This window comes from Macaca nemestrina, chromosome 13 (genome assembly GCF_043159975.1).
Source record: "Macaca nemestrina isolate mMacNem1 chromosome 13, mMacNem.hap1, whole genome shotgun sequence".
In the NCBI taxonomy this organism is placed as follows: Eukaryota; Metazoa; Chordata; class Mammalia; order Primates; family Cercopithecidae; genus Macaca; species Macaca nemestrina.
The window spans coordinates 120204856-120225392 of NC_092137.1; the positions used below are offsets into that span (position 1 = coordinate 120204856).

The 20537-nt window shown below is 43.9% G+C and overlaps 2 protein-coding genes across 11 annotated transcripts in view; one reads left to right on the forward strand and one right to left on the reverse strand.

Annotated features, from left to right (window-relative positions):
• The first annotated feature begins 11 nt into the window (after positions 1 to 11).
• Positions 12 to 6223, forward strand: LOC105490071 (cytochrome c oxidase assembly factor 5). 2 transcript variants are annotated; one of them, XM_011755357.3, is made up of 4 exons: positions 12 to 246; positions 2732 to 2789; positions 4546 to 4629; positions 5703 to 5721. In XM_011755357.3, exons 1-3 carry the CDS (start codon positions 148 to 150, stop codon positions 4611 to 4613), a joined length of 225 nt encoding a protein of 74 aa, XP_011753659.1. In that variant the 5' UTR covers positions 12 to 147; the 3' UTR covers positions 4614 to 4629; positions 5703 to 5721. The 2 variants fall into 2 exon arrangements, with proteins under 2 accessions (XP_011753659.1, XP_011753658.1); XM_011755356.2 differs by lacking the exon at positions 2732 to 2789 and having other exon boundaries at positions 14 to 246; positions 5703 to 6223.
• LOC105490067 (inositol polyphosphate-4-phosphatase type I A) overlaps positions 297 to 20537 on the reverse strand; it is a 165241-nt gene continuing 145000 nt past the window's right edge. For 8 of the 9 annotated variants that reach the window (XM_011755345.2, XM_024795475.2, XM_071077283.1 and 5 more), the window contains one exon: positions 14171 to 17471. In XM_011755345.2, the coding sequence (XP_011753647.1) occupies positions 17339 to 17471 (133 nt within the window). In that variant the 3' untranslated portion in view covers positions 14171 to 17338. Of the gene's footprint in view, positions 2287 to 14170; positions 17472 to 20537 lie in introns of those variants that run through there. The other variant, XM_071077285.1, reaches the window with a different exon arrangement.

Sequence of the window (20537 nt, forward strand, 5' to 3'; positions counted from 1 at the left end):
TAGTCCTCGGCCCGACCGCCGCGGCCCGCCGGAAGTTATTGCCGCTGGCTTCCGGCCCGCTGAGACTGGGGCCTGGCTTGCTCCCGATTCGGTCGCCACCGTTGCAGTGGAAGAAAGTAGAGTCCGCAGCGGACGGGAAGCGCCGTCATGCCCAAGTATTACGAGGACAAGCCGGAGGGCGGCGTGTGCGCGGGCCTGAAGGAGGACCTGGGCGAGTGTCTGCTGCAGTCGGACTGTGTGGTCCAGGTAGCGCGGCCGGGCGCTCCCGGTGGTGACGACGCCTGCCCCGGGGGGGCCCGGCTCGGCGGAGGGCAGCGGGTCGCCCGCGGCGGCGGTTGGAGTTAACCATCCCGCGCGGAGGTCACAGCTCGGGCTCACTGAACGTGCGCAGATCCGCTGAGCTAGTTCCCCGTGGGGTTAAATCGGAGATAACGATAAACCCACCCTGTCGGGTTTTTGCAAAGATTAACCCATTTCAGTTCACGAAGCGTGTATTGCATGCTAGCACTCTGCCGGGTTCTGGAGACATAAAGGAGAATAAGCCAGGTTTCTTGCCTGCCTAGAAATGATGATCTGCAGAATTAATGATTCCAGAGAGTTGCGTAAACCTGGTACACTGCCCTGGCCAGTCGTGTCCCCTGCCCGTTCAGTTGTGACTGAATGTGTGCTCAGTTTGCCTTGTGTTGATATGAATTTGTTTCTGAGTTACAGTTCTCTGCATTCTTGGATGATAAGTTGTAAAAATAAAGCAACTCCATATTTTCACGATTTGGTATCTTGCTTCCCCTACGCTCTTACTTCACTCCCCTACTACAGACACAGGTCTCCTCAGCACCCTCTCGGAATGCACTGAGGCATGTAGTGAGGTTCAGAGTGGACCTGGGTTCTGGTTTTAGAGCTCAAATAAACCACAAGTGCCTTTTCCAATTACAGAGGCCCGACCAGAGGGCATTCAATTGTGTGCGGTTATCTTTGCATTGGGAGATGTAGTTCCAGAAAGTTGCTGTTATTTCAGAGAAAAGATTACCCCCAAATGGACATCCACTATAGGGCCGTATTAGTGTTTCTGCCGAGTCACAATTTTATGTTTGGTTCACTGATTTTAGCAGTCGGCCATTCTCGCCTCCCAAGGTCTAGTAAAACTTGAGTTATTATAAATTTAAGAGATTATCTCGCCCAACTTCCTTATATAAATGAGGAAACTGAGGTACCGCTGTTTTCAGGCTCCCCTGTCCGGGGCTGTGTCCCCTCTGCCCCGTATTCACTGGTGCTGCCATTCAGCCAGCTCCTGGTAAATGCCTCTTAAGTGGCAGGCATGGTGCCTGACACTGGTTATAACGAAGATGAATCAGTTGCAGTCACTATCCATGTAAGCTTGGTGTCATGGGAGAAATAGACATCTAAGAGTCTAAATTCCTGCCATAATACTGTAAGCATTTATTAAACGTGTTTAATGACTAGATCTTGAGGAAAAAAGTGCCTTAGCCCAATGGAGAGCATCTGATTTTGCTTCAGAATTTGGAATCTTCTGAGGTGACATTTGAGCTGAGTCTTAAAAGTTGAATAGCAGTTTATCAAGTAAAGAAGTGGGAACTGTTGTGATTGTGGGGAAGATCTGAAAGAACAGCAAGTGCAGAGGCAGGGAGACGTGGGAGGGCCCAGAGGAGCTAGCGTCCTGCAATACAGGAATGCGAGAGAAGCCTGAGGGGAAGGTTGCAGCCAGGTGTGAAGGCCTGCGCGTGTGTCAGAGTGAGGAGACTGGATTTTATCTAGACGTTCAGCACGGAAGGCCACGTTGATTAGTCAAGGGAAGAAAGTACACCGAGTAGGACTGAGGAAAGAAAGTCCAAGCGGAAGACAATAGCAGCAGCACAGAGCAGTCCAAGCTGGCTTTCTGCAGCGGTTGATACAGCAAACATGTATGGAGTGCCAGGCTCCGGCTCAGGGAACAAACACTGACGAATGGGACGTGGCCTCTGCAGTGTAGAAAGCGGGGCCGTTTGGCTGGAATGCTGTAGGTAGAGACTGTGGTCGCGACAGCTGGTACAGACTTTGCTTTTCCCGCCATTGAATGTGGCCTTACCAGTGCTCAGTTTGGTCAGCCAGAAGATGTGATGCTTATAAACAGTTCTTTAGGTGGAAGTTCGTTTACAGGTTGTGTTAAATTCACTCTGAATGGTGACTTCAGCTGGAGTGTAAAAGGGCAAAAGTTAAGAGGTTTGCAGGTCCAGAACCATCTCCTCCAGTCTGTTGGCAGCTACTGCCGGCCGCTCCTCACTGGGGACTCTGAAAGACCAAGGAAAGCTCTGCTGAGGTCTTTGCTTGCTCTGCATGGCAACCTTATTTATGATGGAAATTTCTGATTTCTTAAGTTCTTGAATAAAAAGGTTAACCTGATCTTAGGGCAGGTTGGTGCTGTAGTCTTTTCTTGCCAGTCCACCTGAAACCTGCAGCACCTCACTCTAGGGAGAAATTCAACATAAACATGTATTTAGTTCTAGACGCTGCTTTGGGAGATTGTCAAGGAGTTAGAGGGCCTCAGAGAAACTCAGGGTAATGGTAAGGATGTAAATTCCAGTGGGCCTGGAGAGAAGCAGGGAAAAAGCAGATTCAAAAGGCATCTCTTGAAGAGACTTCTTAGGATTTAATGACTCCTGGATGATCAGGACAATGAAATTCTGCCAGAGGAAATTCACTCATCACAGGATATCTTCTCTGTCTCCACTAACAGCTTCCAGACCTGCTGACTCTTCATCAGAATCACCTAGAAGTGGCGTGGCTTTTTAAAAGTACAGATTCCACTGCTGCCCTCACCCCACCCCCAATAAGTTAAAAGTTTCTTTCCTAGGTTGGTTCTTGGTCACAGCCATGTTTGAGAGCACTGACTAATCTTGACCTCAGAAGGCAAAAAAGCTTGGGAGTGTATTAGTTAAAATACAGATTCAAGCACATGTTACAGAGACCCAGAATAATAGTGGCTTAAATAAGATAGAGAACTTTCTCTTTTGTTCTTGTGCCTATAATCAGGGCCTGGTCATTTCCCTCAATCTCCCATGGACACAGACACTGTTATTCTTGTGACTCTGTGCTGTGAAAATAGGAAAATATAGGAAATAGGGTGTTGCTCTCATATTCATGGTCCAAGACTGCAATCATCAGGCCCGGCAACCTTATGGAGTGAAGTGAGGAAGGGGGCAAGCCTCTTTAAAGACCAACCCAGAAGTTCTACGCCTGTTTCCCACACATTCCAGTGGCTAGAACTTAGTCACATGACCACAGCTAAATGCAAGGGTGTCCAGGAGATTCTCACCCAGTCATATGCTGGATAAAAAGGAAGAGCAGACAGCTAGCAGTCTGTTATTTGGGGTGGAGTGGATGATGAATGACTGTCTCTTAGCTTTAGTGTATCTAGATGGATTTTTACCCCAGGCAGTTGGCAATATAGGTTGAAAGCTTTTGAAAAAGGTAGCTTCTTAGATACAGTTTGAAGAGGCATCAGCTTATAAACTATAGTTACAACCTTTTGTATGGTTAGTCTGTTGTCTGCCTCCACATTGTTCATGTGGGCAAGGCATCCCGCCAGCAGAATTGCAGAGTTTGGAGAGGAAGGAAATTTGCGACTCTGATCCACTTTTGAGAGTCACTGGTGTAGATGACATTTGATATCTAGGACCCAGGCAGACATACAGACTGGAAGGTGGCCAGGATCCTGGAGGACAGGAATACCACAGACATACTACCCTGTAGCTTTTCATAGTAAAAACTAGCGGAGTGTGCCTGGCACTTGGAACATAAAGGTTCTGGGGAGTGGCTGCAGTGATGCGGTTGCAGAGTCAAAATCTGCTTGAGGGAAAATCCCTGATTATGCAGAGCATATGAGCTTTGGGTTACATTTTTCCTGGTGCATGAATGGGCCACATTTCTATTTAAGTAGTATTCTAGCCCGCCTCATACACTTTAGCTATGTAAAGTGTTTCGTACTGACACTAAAAATATTCTGATTTCAGGGTACCCAGTTCACACATTTCACCCATAAGGAAATGAAGGTATCCTTTTCTAGATATTAATATAAACAATTTAAGGAAAAGTGTCCCATGGAAACCAGTGTTTTCAAGAATTCAACAGTGTCCTTAAAGTTCCCAAGTTACATTTTTTTTTCATTCTTTAGGCACCAACAGCCCAAATAGATTTTTTGTTTGTTTGTTTTTTTGAGACGGAATCTCACTCTGTCACCCAGGCTGGAGTGCAGTGGCCAGATCTCAGCTCACTGCAAGCTCTGCCTCCCGGGTTTACACCATTCTCCTGCCTCAGCCTCCCGAGTAGCTGGGACTACAGGCGCCTGCCACCTCGCCTGGCTAGTTTTTTGTATTTTTTAGTAGAGACGGGGTTTCACCGTGTTAGCCAGGATGGTCAAGAACTGTTTCTTACATAACTCTCTATTTTCCTCTTTTAACACTTTAAAAAAGGACTGTTTTCAGGACAAGTATTTTGTACTTTGTGAGAAAATTTCCAAGGTGTTTATATTGTTTTATGTGTCTGTCATAGGAAGGAAAATCCCCTCGGCAGTGTTTGAAGGAAGGACACTGCAGCGCTTTAAAATATGCATTTTTTGAGTGTAGAAGATCAATGGTAAGTGGTTAAAGATTTTTAAAAGCTTATGCTAAAAATTAGCTATATGGAGGTTAAATATATGAATGACTTAATAGTTATAGATGAGTTGCAGTGATATGGTTTGGAAAAAAGGACGTAGATAATAGTTCTTACTCCAGTGGGTTAATGTTAGGTAGCATTCAGGAAAACCCACAGCTCATTTTTATGTTCTTCTGTCACCGTGCTAGCCACAGCTGCTGAACTTCATGCATTTCCGAAAGGGTGAGAATGAAGTCTCAGCAGGTATATATGGGTAAAAGTTCCTGTTGGCCACTCTCGAGTTCAGCTCGGTTGGCAAGTGTCCACAAACCTCTCGTGTGGAGCTCTAAGCTGTATACACTTGTGCCTTATGTGACTAAGAGAAAATGCCCGTATCTGTGTTTGAATTTTGGAGGGATGGATTGTAGAAATAGGGCCTAAAAAGATATTACAAATCTCTGGGGTTCTTTCTGACTTTCTTTGATTTGGAAGATCTACGGAGATCTTTGGAATGGAAACTGAGACCCTTTTCTTGGAGAAAAGTACAAAACCAGAAATAAGATCATCCCATTAAAGGAAGAAAGCACTTTGACCTAAGGATGCTGTTTTTTTTTTTTTGAGACAGAGTCTCACTCTGTTGCCCAGGCTGGAGTACAATGGTGCGACGTTGGCTCACTGCAAGCTCTGCCTCCTGGGTTCAAGAGATTCTCCTGCCTCAGCCTCCTGAGTAGCTGGGATTACAGGCGCCTGCCACGATGCCCAGCTAATTTTTGTATTTTTTTTAGTAGAGATGGGATTTCACCGTGTTGGCCAGGCTGGTCTTGAACTCCTGACCTCAGGTGATCTGCTTGCCTCGGCTTCCCAAAGTGCTGGGATCACAGGAGTGAGCCACCGCGCCCTGTCAGTGCCATCTTCATTACTGTGGTTTTTCTTGGTAGTTCTGATGTCATTGCCTTTTTGATTTTGCTAATAACTGGTTTATTTCTCTCATACAGTGATACCCTTACCAAAGTAAGGGGTGTTTAATTAATTATATTGTACCAAATTTGATTTAATTGTATATTTATTTTCAGTTGGATAACAGAGCAAGATTCAGAGGAAGAAAAGGATATTGATACATTACGTTGAAGCCAAGATGGAAGACAACAGATATTTTCTCTGGTCATTAACACAAATAAGCCAAAACAGGAAACATACTTTTTACCATATCTGTTTGGTTGGACCAGATTTCCCCTCCATGGAACGCTGACGAAAATGGATGAGTTCTGTTTTTGAATATGTATAAAGTAAATGATTCTCTTGATCCAAGTTATTTTTAGAAGAAAAACCTAATTGAACAGTTACGGGTTGGCAGCATAATAAATGTGTTTTGAGAATTGTTCTAAAGCACAGAGAATGGAAAGACTGTTATTTGCAAACTTGACTCTTCAATCGAATTACACAATTTGTACAGGCCACTGATGTGACTGACAGAGTTGATAACATGGAGCCCATCCAGATGTCTGTTGGGAAAGTTTAGGATGAACTTTTTCTTTATTCAGTCTTTTCCTGTCTAGTTCGAAAATAAATTGTGTTTGATTCCTTAGAGAAGAAATACTTCATGTGTGCTGTGATTCACTGAAGTAATAACCTCAGCACCTCAACAGAATCCACAGGCGTAGCTGGCGCTCGGCCCCACACTGTGGTGCCCAGGCTCTTTACCATCATCTTCGGACTGCTTTTGTTTCCTGGTTTCATTTTCAGGCTGGCCCTCTCTACATAATGGGCCAGTGTGAGCTCCAAGCCCACATCTTTACGATCCATGATTCAAAAGGGAGAGAGAGAACTTCCTTTTTCAGGGTTCACAAATCAAATCCTATAAAAGGACTCTGGTCTTCCCAGGATCACCTGCCCTTGCATTGGACCAGTCCCTATGGAAAAGGGGATGGGGGCCTGTGATCTTGGCCAGGCCTGGGCTATCTGCGCTGTCATTGCTGACTCCTGTCAGAATCACATGGATGAGCAGTGAGCTGAATCCCAAAAGGAAAGGGGTTTAGAGCAAGTGGAAACAACAGATGTTCACTATAGAAAGCAAGAATGAAAACCATGAAGTGGTTGAAAATTAGCCTTAATTTTATTCTGATCACTTAATACAGTAGAGTCAAACAGGAATCCAAGTTTCCAACTTTACTTTTGGCATTGAAGAATCACAAACAACCCTAGCGTCTTTATACCTCCATGGTTCACTGGAGTTAAAGCAGTCAGGGTGTTGTACAGCTCACTTGAGTTTGTAAAGTTTCTACTAAAAAGTGAGAATTCCACCCCAGCATGGGTCATTGTTGCAGAATATCACAAAGGTCTGTTGAGTGTACTCCTTTTCACTGGGAAAGGGATAGTCATGGTTTTTTTCACTGTATACATATTTAAGTGATATAACTTTTTATTAATAAAAGTAAACAACTCTAAAATGTATATTATAAAGCCCTCTCATCTTTATTAACAGCTTTATTGAGCTTTATTTGGAGAAATACACATACCATCAGATTCACCCTGAAACTTATCAGTTCAGTGGTTTTTATACTGTATCTACAGAGCTACCATCACCACTAATTCCAGAACATTTGCATCACTACAAAGAGCAACCTGTACCCATTAGCAGTCACTTCCCTTCCCCCTCAGCCTCTAAAAGCCACTAATCCACTTTTTATATAACATGTAGCCTTTTGTGACTGGCTTCACTTACCATGTTTTCAAGGCTCATCCCCATGTAGAATCTATCTGTACTTCATTACCTTTTATTTTTGAATAATACTCCACAGTATAGATGTACCACATTTTATGTATCCATTCATCAGTTGGCACACTGGTCTGTTTCCACTTTGGGCTATTGTGACTAATGCTATGAACAATGGTGAACAAATTTTGCATGAGCATATGTTTCCGTAAGAGCAGAATTACAGGGTCATATAATTCCAACTTTTTTTTTTTTGAGCCAGGTCTCTGCTGTTGCCCAGAATGCAGTGGCATGATTGCAGCTCAATGCAGTCTCACCCAGGCTCCTCCTAACTCAGCCTCCTGAGTAGCTGGGACCACAGTCACGTGCTATCACGCCTGGCTAATTTTTTTGTATTTTTGTGGAGACAGGGTGTCCCCATGTTGCCCAGGCTGGTCTCAAACTCTTGGCTCAGGTGATCCTCCCACCTCGGCCTCCCAAAGTGCTGGGATTACAGGCGTGGGCCACTGTTCCTGGCCAACTTTAACATTTGGTGAACTGCCAAAATTTTTCACAGAAGCTGTAGCATTTTACATTTCCACCAACCATCTTTGAGGGTTCCAATTTCTCCACATCACCAGCAGTTATAATTCATGTTTTGATTATAGCCATTCTACTGGGTATGAAGTGCTATCCACTTGAGATTCTGACTTTCATTTCTCTAATGGCTAATGATGTTTGAGCATGTTTTCCATGCGCTTATTGGCCATTTGTATGTCTTTGGAGAAACATCTATTCAAGTCCTTAGTCCAGTTTTCAGTTCAGTTCTTTTTACTGTTGTAACAGTTTTTTGTATGTTGTAGATATGAGTCGCCTAAAGATAAGTGATTCACAGATTCTCCCAATTTGTGGTTTGTCTCCTCACTTTCTTGATGGTATCCTTTGAAGTATAATTTCTAATTTTGGTGAATTACAATTTATTTTTTCTTTTGGTGTATCTAAGAAACCATTGCCTAATCTAAGCTGATGGAAATTTATTCTTTTCATTTAAGAGTTTCACAGTTTTACCCCTTACATGTAAGTCTGTGATTCATTTTAAAAATAATTTTTCAGGCCTTTATTTGCAATCTATTTTTAAAATTTTAATTGTGGTAAAATACATATAAAATTTACTATCTTAACCATTTTTAAGTGTACAGTTCAACAGAGTTGAGTGCGTTCACAATTATGCAACCAATCTCCACAACTCCCCTTTCACTCCACCACCCCTCCACCTCTCTACCCTGACAGTCACCATTCCACTTTATGTCTTTATGAACTTTACTACAGTAAGTGCCTCGTGTGGATTCATACCACATTTGTCTTTGACTGGCATATTTCACTTAGTATTATGTCCTCAAGGTTCATCCATGTTGTAGCACATATCAAAATTTCCTTCCTTTTTAAGGCCAAATAATATTCCATTGTACGTACATAGCACATTTTGTTTACTCATCTGTCAGTGGACACTTCGGTTGCTTGTGCCTTTGGGTAACTGTGAATAATGCTGTGTGAATATGGGTATACAGATATCTGAGACCCTGCTTTCAGTTCTTGTGGGTATATACCCACAAGTGGAATTGCTGGAGCACATATTCTATTTTTAAATTTTTTCAGGATCAGCCGTATTGTTTTCCACAGCAGCCGTAGTAGTCTACAGTAACAGCACACAAGGATTTCAACTTTTCCACATTCTTGCCTATACTTGTTTTTTTTTTGTTTTTTAAAACAGTGGCCATCCTAATAGGTGTGAAGTATCTCAATGTGGTTTTAATTTGCATCTCCCTAATGATTAGTGGTGAACATAATTTCATGTACTTCGAGGCCATTTGTATATCTCTTTGGAGAGATGTCTCAAGTCATTTTGAATGGGTTAAATCATTCAAATGGGTTAAATCATTTTCAGTCCCTTAAAATGGTTAAGGTGGTAGATGGGTATTAAAAAAATAGGTTGTTTGTTCTTTTGTTGTTGAGTTGAAGTTCCTTCTATATTCTAGATGTTAACCTCTTATCAGATGCATGATTTGCAAGTATTTTCTCCCATTCTGTAGGCTGCCTTTTCATTTTTTTTTTTTTTTTTTAATGCACGGGGGTTTTGCATTTTGGTGTAGTCTAGTTTATTTTTACTTTTGTTGCCTGTGCTTTTCGTGTCATACCCAAGTCACCGCCGACTCCAATGAAGCTGCTCCCGTGTTTTCTTCTAGGAGTTAAGAGTTTTAGCTTTTAAATTATGTCTTTGATCTATTTTGAATTAACTTTTGTATATGGTGTGAATGTCCAGCTTCATTTTTTTGCCTAAGGATAGCTGGTTTTCCCAACACCATTTGTTGAAAAGATGTTCTTTCCCCATCGAATGGTCTTGGCGTCCTGTGGAAAATCATTTGACCATATATGCCAGGGTTTATTTCTGGGCATGCTATTCTCTTTTGCACTTCTGTCTGTACGTATTTATGCCAGTGCCACATTATTTTGATTACTGTAGCTCTGTAATAATAAGCTTTGAAATCAAGAAGTATGTGACCTCCAGCTTTGTTCTTTTTCAGGATTGTTTTGGCTACTTAGGATTCCTTGAGATTCGATGTAAATCTTAGGATGGATTTTTCTATTTCCACACACAAAAAAATCAGTTGGGAATTTGATGAGGGGGGTACATTGAATCTGTAGCTCACTTTTTTTTTTTTTTTTTTTTTTTTTTTTTTTTTTGAGACGGAGTCTCGCTCTGTCGCCCAGGCTGGAGTGCAGTGGCCGGATCTCAGCTCACTGCAAGCTCCGCCTCCCGGGTTTACGCCATTCTCCTGCCTCAGCCTCCCGAGTAGCTGGGACTACAGGCGCCCGCCACCTCGCCCAGCTAGTTTTTTGTATTTTTTAGTAGAGACGGGGTTTCACCGGGTTAGCCAGGATGGTCTCGATCTCCTGACCTCGTGATCCGCCCGTCTCGGCCTCCCAGAGTGCTGGGATTACAGGCATGAGCCACCGCGCCCAGCCTGTAGCTCACTTTTGACAGTACTGTCATCTTAACAATATTAGGTCTTTCAATCCATGTGCACAAGATGTCTTTCCATTTATTGGAGTCCTTAATTTCTTTGCAGCAAAATTTTGTAGTTTCCAGTATACAAGACTTTTGTCTCCTTGGTTGTTTATTCCTGAGAATTTTCTTTGTGATGCTACTGTACATAGAACTGTTTCCTTAATTTCCTTTGGAGATTGTTCAAAAATGGTGGGTTTTTAACATTTAATTTTTACTGTTAAACATAACCAGTATACTGAAAAGTGAATAGGATGTTTGTATGTTAAGAACAAAGTAATCTCTCATGTAACTGGCCATCCAGATCAAGATAACATTGCCTGAACCCCCTGTAATTTTAGCCTTTTTTAGAGACCCTCTCACTAGCCCCTTTACCACACTCTGCCATTTGCCTTCTCCTTTGACCTTCTGAATTTGGCTCCTTGGGATGCGTTTAGCATAACTGATTACATAGAGAGAAAAACAGTGTGGTCCAGTGCTGAAATAGGAAAGATTTCAGTTGACCACCACAAAACCACCATCTGTTCATCTGTTTATTCAACAAACTTTAGGTCCTTCACGGCAGGCATTACACTTGCTCTTGTGAATACAGAGGGGACTGATGGTGGACAGCATATGCATGATAGAGTCGTCACAGTCAACACTGAAGGAGAGGAACTTTTTCTGAAAGGGCCAACTTCATTTGTGGGGAGAAATCACCATAGAGGAAGGCAGACCTAAGACCAGCCTTACAGGAGGGGTGAGGATGCTCAGGAGAGGTCCAGATCCGAGGAGATACAGACCAGGCCTGGGGGTGCATGGATGGAAATTATGGGATGGTTCTCAAGAGATACAGGTCTCAGTGGCTGATGGGATGTGGAGGAGAAAATGACCCCAAGGTCATCTATTAGAGGGAGATCAGCCAGCTTGGAGGAGGAGGGGCATGAGCACACTGTGTTTGAGATGACTGTGACACAGGCAAAGTGACAGGCACAGTGCTTGCAAGTATAGGTAATCTGGACCTTGGGGGAGAGTCTGGGATGGACCTACAAGTTTAGGCGTCACTAGCATATAAGTGACCATTTGTTCAACAGGAATGTGTAAGATTTTTCAGGAAGAACATCTTAAGTGAGAAAGTTATGGACGGAACCCAGGAGAACACCACGCCATTACTGGCAGGTGGTGAGCGACAGCAAATCTGAGAGTGAGGAGGGACGGTCAGAGACGTAGGACCACCAGGAGAGAGTCAGGCCACAGACACCAAGGGAGGGCCGGGTGGCGAGGAGGAGGAGGCAGTGAAGTGCTGTGTCTGTCTCCATCCATCTAACACAGCATCCTCCTCGGAGCCATGGGGACAGAAGTATGTTTCCTACCCTGTCTACTCAGCTTTTTCTGCTATGTGGGACAACAGAGTGTGAAAGACCTGCCTGGACTGGCTTGCAAGGCGCATGGCGCCTGGTGCAGGAAGAAGTCATGGCAAAGACACGGGCGCGGTGGAGGGATCTAGAGAGTATGGGCGTTCTGAGGCTGCACCCTGGGAGCCCTGTCATAGCCTGGAGAGCCATAGCTAATAAAAACAAGACCAAGCTACTCTCCGTCTGCCTGCTGTTGGCACAGGATGGGGGTGGAATTGTACGGAGGGCGCAGCCTCAGGCTGAAGAAGCTTCCCTGGTGTCCCTGGCAGGGGAGGGAGTGCCTGTGCAGGCCAGCTCACAGATCCCACTACACTGCAGAGCACGGTGAAGCCCCCACCAGTTTTCCCCACTTAAAAGTCACCATTTGGCCTCCAGACAAATCGTAGACTGATCCTGGGGCCGATGTCCACTGTGCTGGTTGATACCCACAGTTAGTGTCAGCGAGGCATCAGGAGGTCAGTGGCGGCCAGGGCCCCTATTGGGAGCAGACAGGCTGCCAAACACAAGTTTCCATCTCTACAACCCAGCTCTCCTCTCTCTGCCAGAGGCTGCGCTGCCTGGTGTTCACAGGAATGAAAGATCTTTTTGGTCAGCATATACCTCTCAGAAAGAGATGCTATTTTGCTTTTTTTTTTTCTGTCTTCCTGATTTCAAATACTGGATTTTATCCACTGTAAATTTGATTACTTCCTACTTTTGGAAATAACCAGGGCCTCTGAGAAGAGGGCACTTTTAAAAGTGTAAAAACCATCACGGATCCCGATAAGCCAGCTCCGCCCCTCTCCGGAGGCCCTCATGGGCAGCCGGGGGCCAGGTCAGGCAGCCTGAGCTGTTTTCTGCTGCCCACTCCTCTCCAACCTTCCTTGACCCCCTTGGTTCTGTCATCACTGCCATCCCTGCAGGTTCCATAGGGAGCTTGTGCTTCTGGGCCAGGGTTCCTCCTGTGCACAGCACAGCAGTGCCCTCACTACAACTTACGGAAAACCAGCTCTTAAGAGGGGCTTGTACAGAAGGACATTTTGGGGTGCAAGTGACAAGACAGTTTGTCCATCTCCAAATGCAGAGTTCTGTGAGGGCCTGCCTGCCAGGAAGAAATGCTGGTCTTAGAAGAGCCATCCCAGGAGCACGATGGGACATGAGGCCAGTTCCTTCTGTCCATGTGTTCCCAACACCCCTACACACAGAACAGCTCTTCTCCCCCAGGCGTGAGAAAAGAGAAAGGCTGGCAGCCCTTCAGAGTGACCAGAGATCTGCTGCTCGTTACTACAACACGAGGAGCACTCAGTACTGCTGAGGACACTGTGAGAAGCCTCTATTCAAAAATGGTGCCAACCTGCGGGGTGATGCTGGTAGAGAACAGAGGGCGGTTACCCAGTAGAACAACATATAACGAAGTAACTGCCCCCCATGGCTAATCATTTCTGTTCTCGGAAAAATCACAGATCGGGAAGCTCCAACCTCCAGCTCCTCTTACCTTCCTCCAGTGCAAAGCCTCCCTGGGACAGCTCCCCTAGATCTGGGCAGCCAGACTGTGCCAAGTCATGTACTAAGCAGAGACTCAACAGGAAACCAAAGCGGGGAATGGCATGGGGAGGGAGGGCAGGAAGCAGCTCACGGTGGCTGATGTCTGGGCATCCTGACATGTCTTCTCCTTGGCTTAACTTTAAAGAGAAGCAAAATTAGGCCTGGCCTTGAGGGATTCCCTCTGACTTTAGCATACTCGAAGCACAACACAGGACTGACACCAAGATGATTCCAGATGGAGTAATCTAAATGCAGAACTGAAACCATAAACATCCTAGAAATAAGAACAGGTAAATGCTGAAAAATCATCCTGGGACACGACAGTGAAGGTAGAAACTATTAATAATATTAAACTGAGCACGGCCCACGCACCAAGCAAGGTGCCAGTGAGCACTTTAGTCCAGCCCCTCGTCATGGGCACGCAGCCACACCACCGTGCCCACAAGGACATGGCTGCCCCATATGTCCCACCTTCCATGGTGAAGCCAGGACTCCAATTCAGAACAAGCATCAAAATGAAAGACAGGTATATGTGACTATATAAACCATTTAAAATATTGTATAACCCCCTACCACAGACCAAAAGACAGCTGACAAATAGGTTAAAAAGTGTGCAACATATGACTGGGGTTAATACATTGTATATTACAAACAATCTATATGAAATAGGCCAACACTCCAATGAAGTCACAAAAATAGAAATACCATAAAGGTATAAAAGATGTTCAGTGTTCACAGTAATCAACGCAATGGACATTGAAACGAGGTGCACTGCTACCATCAGTGAGAATAAAGGGAAAAGGCACATGTTATTTTTGGTGGTAGCTTAAATTTCTAGGAGTCTGGTAATACTAAAAACTCCAAGAGTTAAACATTTCAATCATTCTTTAATTGTACATTTCCAGTGAGAGGAATTTTTCCAAGGGAGATAACGGGTCGTGTGTGCCTAGAAGATGGCACGGTGGTGCAAGATGCAGTCCTGGTGGCGATGAACAGGGTCACTATCAATACAAGTGGAACTGCATTTTGACAAGTCATACAACAAGGACTGGGTTACCCACGGAGGTGATGTGGTCCATGTTCACGGATGGAAAGGTAACAACAATGGCTGCCATTTACGAGCACCTGCTTCCGCGGCGCGTTGCACGTTCCTCATGAGGACGGTACCGTTGTTGTCCACACTTTGCACACGAGGACACGGAGGCTTGGAGAGGTCAAGCAGCTTGCTCAGAGTCACCAGCCAGTGAGGGGCAGAACCTGGACTGGGACCTGGTCTGGCCGCTCCCAAAGTCCTCGACCCTGTTGCCCCTCTGCTTCAGATTAGGCAGAAACAAGCTTATAAAATGGAAGTCTCCCACGGTCCCATGTTTACAAACATATGTACTCAGCACCCGAGCTCTCAACGCAATGCCCAACAACAATGGTCCCGTCACAGGCTGGTCACGTAGAACTAGTCCTCCCAATAGGATCAATCAGGCAAGACCACATTTAATATCTTGTCAGTTATTTATTATGTGTCATTCTAAAGACTAGCACATTTACAGCATACATGGCTTTGAATGACCTAAGAATATATAAAACAGTAACTGTATGTTTATATATATATATATTAATACTGCCCAAAACAAATAAATAAAGGTATCATAATGCACTAAGCTTGGCAAATACAATTGCGTAGGGACAAAACTGTATTATACAATATTTTTACATCTTTAAAGGAAACTAAAGGCAACTGTGCTCTGTAGAAGCTCTGACAGAATCCACATGACATTCCCGGTTTTCCACAGATCTCTTTTCTTTTTAAATGGGGAGGCATTGTAAGGAACACTGGATGGAATAGACGGAACCTCTATTTTATGGTAACCTGTAAAACTGCCTTCCCTGCACCTCTGAAAACTCGAAACTCCTAGAGAAGAGAGGAGCTGCTGGCCTCCAGGGCTGTGCAACACACACCCTTGCAGGTGCCGGACGCCCAGGAACGATGCCTTCAGAGAGATCCTGAAACCTGAACCTTTTCTACAGCATTTGCCAAGTCTTACAGTTTTATGGTGACCCATTACAGAAAGCGAAAATTGGGAAAATAATTCGTATAAAGGTGCCACATGCAAAACTGCTGACAGATGATCAACATCTGCTATATTCCCTTTGATAAGTGCAGATATTTAATGCTCTTCAGACAAAAAAGATCTGAAAACTATGTGAGTAATACTTGTATTTTTTAAAAGCAAGGAGATTTTTTTTTAAAGTTCAAATGAGAAAAGATGGAACTAAAAATTTACCAATTAAATGAGATGGTGGGGAGGTGAAAGGGTAAATCAGCCATATTGAAACGAACTGTCTGTGAACAGAAACTGACACTTAAAAAGGAGACTCTGACACCAGCAGCAGCCACCTGAGCAGTGGGTTTGGCGGGAGGAGTTTCTTGGCCTCCTGCCTGCCACAGTGAACCCAGCTTCGAGGGAGCGGCAGAGAGCTTCATCCTTCATTAAAGTGTCCTCCACAGACATTTTCCTCCCTGCAAGCATAGGGAGACAGCAGGCTCTGCCTGCGCGCTGACTTCTGAGTAGGAGCGGGTCTGGAAGGTCATCCAGTTCCACCCCTACCGGATGCCCTCCCCCTCTGTGTTCCTGCCAAGAAGCAGTCCTCCCCGTGCCTCAGCACCCCTGGCCCAAGTCTGTTACATGTTTCTAAAGGAACCAGAAGAATCTCTAGGTTTTTAGACATAAGAATTTCTAGGAGGTTCACAAATCATTAGGATCAGCATCATTAATATGTGCCATATATATTTCTTTGACAACCTTTTCAAGAACATGTAAACATCATAAACAGAATCAATAAAACATATAAACTCCTAAGAAAAAAAGTCTGCTATGTGCAGATAAGACTCATCATCATCTTATAAAAGATGACCAGACACAATTTTCTATGAAATTCCTAAGTTTTATGGCCCATAAATCCCTTTCAAAATCTCATTTGAGGAGAATAATTTCAACTGTTTCTCAATTGTCATCTTACATAAGAATGAGAATAAGAAAGTAACAATTATTGCAAACCTAAAAATAAGACACTTTTATCAGACGTTCAAACACGATTGTACTGTCTTTTCGAAGATGATTTGGAAATCCTGCAAAAAAAAATTTTTCCGAAAATATTTAGGTTTCTACTATCTCTATGGTCATAAATTCCCCATGGGAGTGTTGACATGCCACATCTGAAGCCCTAGATTAACATCTAGAGAAGAAGGGGAGATGTGTCCTCTGGGCATGGGGAAGCCTAGGCAGGGAGCTTCAGAGAACAGGAGACAGGCTAAAGGGACCTTACTGCTGGCTTTGTGTCTCCAGCAGACTCCCTGTTCTGTAACTCATGAGGGACAGAAAAAAGAGTGGCCCCAACTGTGTGGGGTGCCTTGCAGATGTTACCTTCTAACCAAGTCTTATCTCCCGTTGATTTATCAATCTTTCTTTCAACTTCTTCAGGTGGTGGTGTAGATAGGATAATTCACTAGAACCCGTTATTCTCACTGCATGAGATGGTGCTAGCTTCTTTCCCCAAATCACATTTATTGGTCTGCCTACGATCCAATTATTTAATTTATTATTTACTGTTTTACATTCAGATTTTTACAAAGTGGATTATAATTCAATGGTCACTTTTGAGTTACTCTGTAGAAAAATAAGTGAGCAAGTAGGCGTCTGAAAAAGTCTTCTAGCATTTCGGACAAACCTAGCTTGATTCATGTAGGTAACTATTGATGAGATCTGTGTAGTTACAGCCAAAGGCTATTGAAATGGGCAGTTGTTACTGTCCACACTATTGAGCCAAACATTACCTCCTATTGATTCCAATGGGAAAAAAAACCCCAAAAAACAAAAAACATGCTCCAGAAACTCTTTAGTGAAATGTTTCTTTTTAAAAAAAAAAAAAAAACCACAAAAAATAAAAACCAATCCTTCGGGTCTTCTTGAAGAATTCATATATGACACTAGAGGGTACCCACATTTATTATGTAACAGCTAATTAGAGGAAACCGTGTGTTCACGTTTCAACTTTTCCGTAAGTCCCTTCGGGAGGCCTGTAATGCTTGGGGAAAGCCTTCAGCTGCAGGGAATTAAATGCATATTTGCGACTTCCAACATTCTTCATTGTATTTTCTCTTCGACAACCCTCACTGGGGAAAAAAACAAGCACAAGAAATGACAGCAGTAAAAAAGGAAAAAAGAAAAGACTTAAACTAAGATGAAATGAACTGATTATTTTCATAACATTAAAAAAAAGATTAATTTAAATGGGTGCCGGACTCATTTACAACAAATACATACGTAAGATGGCAGGTTTCTGAACAAGGCAACTAAGAAGCACAGAGACGGACACATGCTGCATGGGGCTGTGAGTTGTGCGTTCCTAAAAGCAGCACTGTAGCTAAGTGGAAGCAAACGTTTTCCAAGTGAATGGCTTCATGTAGCTCATGTCTGAGTCATCTGGGGTTCTACCATAACTTGTGGTTCCAAGATTCTCTTACACAGCAAATGAAGTGGAAAGAGAAATACTACTACTCTTACTAAAGTTGCACTTCAGAGCTTTAAAGAGCTGCACTTTTCTATATTAGCAAGAGCTGTAGTCACATCGAATTCAAAATGCGGACTTTCCTTGCAGAATTCAACAGGTAGCAAAGCCAGCTGGCTAGGGAGGCTGTTCTGGTCTGCTGTCTCCCGGAGGACAGTTGTTCTGGGTGCCAGGTAATCCAGTGGGTTCATGCACTGTCTGCAGAGCAGCCTGGCAATCAGGGCTGGAATGTTATGAGGGAGGGATCTCACCGAGTTCTGGTAGCAGCCAGTCACCCTTCCACAGGTGGGCTGCCCCCATGTGTTCCCTCTTGCACAGGTGCCACTGAGCCAGTGAGAGCCCACAGGTACCCTTCCCTAGAGAACTCACTACCAGCGTCATCCCCAGCTGCATTTGATGGAGGGTTGCCATGGCAATCCAGGGGACAAAAACAAACATTGCGTGAGGTGGCCTCACCTGCTCAGTGAGCGCATCCGGGGAGTTCTCTGGGAAATGTTCAGGTGTAGACATAAAACTAACTGGCAAAAGCGATTTTAAACATAAATGACTTCCCACAGCACAGTATAACTTCAGAGCTTTATACTGTTCTAAGACTAGCAGTGAAATCAACTAGTTATCAAATTTAGTACAAAATTCCCCTTATGAGATGTAAAATTTGCAGTTACCAAGAAACAGTGATTTTTTTAAAAAACTTCAAATTGTGTGAAGACCATTATGTCATGCATTTAAAAAAAAAACATTAGTGGCAATTGCTCAAGCCTTTTAAAGTGAAAATGACAGTCTCGTTATCAAGAACATGTAAAATACTTTTGGTAAGACAGTAATTTTTATTCAAAAGCTAAGCTCCGATAGTTTAGAAAAGTATCCACCTGGTTGTTATAACTAATTTGGTAACTTGGATATGCTTTCTTGTCACAGAGCCTCAAGGCCTCAGCTAGATGTGTGTCATCTGAGCTGAACACCTAGGCCACAGGAGCAGGCCCCCTGGAGCAAGGAACAATCATGTTTGCCTAACATTCATTCAGTAATCAAAAACGTACTTCCACTTAAAGCAGAAGCTATGGGTTCTTATATACAGTTAATCTCCTTTAATCTTTGGAAACTCTTACATTAATGAACTACTTCAGATATGGCTTCTCCATTTATATAGAAACGTACAAACTGCTTAAAAACCACCTATCACTAGTAAACACTAAACTGCCGTGAGGCGCGAGGCAGAATAATTTGTGAACTTTGACGTTATCTTTTATTTACATGCTAAAGGAGCTAGTGCCTAGTTTAGCTGGCTGAACACATCAGACGTGAAATTATAATAAAGATTATACTTTCATTTCAACGTAGTTTTCAAATCAAATTGTATTTACTTTCCCCCAGATGTCTGAATTTGCAAAATCCGGCTGATGTGGCTGATCTATAAGCCGACAGTCATTCTGCCACCTGCCTGTGCGGATGAGCTGGCAAGAGGGCCCGGGGCGAGGTGTGCAGAGGTGGCGAGGGCAGCCTGTGCTAACTGGGGCTTCCTGCTGCAGAGGCCAAGCTGCTGCCCTACGGCAGGACACCTCCACTGATTACATTGGCTGCATACTTTTTAGGAATCAATGGTACATGTTGAGGTGGTCTTAGATAGATTTTAGCAAGAGGGACTTAATTATTTCAAAGCTCCACGATTATTTTATTATATCAACAAATTATTTCTTTCCAAGGGCATCCATTTTTGAAATGAAAATTAAAATGGACACCCCATATGACAGGTAATTTTAGGGAATCCTCTAGTTTTCCGGTTCCAGTGGGGTCTTCTACTTGAGAACTCATCTGCAGTCATCAGGATCTTAGTGATTCTATGGCCAAGCATGGCGTGGCTGCTACACCTGCCACTTTGTGGGGGAACAGGCCATCGTGTTAAAATCTCTGCTGGAACCAAGCCATAGGTGTAAATGGTGACTGTCACCCTAGTTGAAAAAACTTACACAACAATTTTATAAGACCAACCAAAGAGAGCCACTCCTGATCATGGTTTCCCTGAACACCAGGAGCTGGTTGACATTGACAGTGCCTCAGCACTACTACTGTATAAGCAACTAAAAACCATCACTAAATGTCAGTGACCCCTTTCTTGAATCATCTCCCCATCTTTGTTTCATCCTATTTCTCACTAAAGCAAGTAAGATTTTGAATATGTATTTGGCCTGATTTCATGAGTTAAAAGGCCTTAGTGACATTAAAATTCAGCATAAAGGGAGAGCAACGGAGTTTCTTTTCTCAAATACTTTAAGTTTTAAAAAGCCAACACCAGCCCACTGCCTACGCTAATCTCATGGTGTCCTTCTGGAAGCTCTCCAAGCACACAGGCGGCATACTGATGTTCACCCAGCCCCTGGTGGAGAGAAACGAAGAACCTTATCTCGCTCCCTTTGGTCTCATTTCTCTCAGCCCAAGGGCCAAGCCCACATGGGCGAAAAGGTGTGGTGACAATCAAGGATCAGGCCGTGGTGTCCTTGAGGCCCCCTGGGAGGGGCTCCTCGGCCTGGGCACAGCTTCTCTGTGCTGTGGGGCAGGGGCCTGGGAGGGGCCCCTAGAGGATGCCACAGAAGCATCCCTGAACCCTGGGAGAGGGAGGGGTGCTGTCTGCAGTCAGAGGGCCCCCTCTGTGCATGGGCTCTGCCCTGCCACT

Bases quoted from the DNA above. Each gene is read 5' to 3' on its own strand.
- LOC105490071 (XM_011755357.3), top strand. From the start codon at position 148: ATGCCCAAGTATTACGAGGACAAGCCGGAGGGCGGCGTGTGCGCGGGC. The intron at 247-2,731 runs GTAGCGCGGCCG...CTCCACTAACAG, and splicing joins AGTCGGACTGTGTGGTCCAG to CTTCCAGACCTGCTGACTCT. The intron at 2,790-4,545 runs GTACAGATTCCA...TGTCTGTCATAG, and splicing joins AGTGGCGTGGCTTTTTAAAA to GAAGGAAAATCCCCTCGGCA.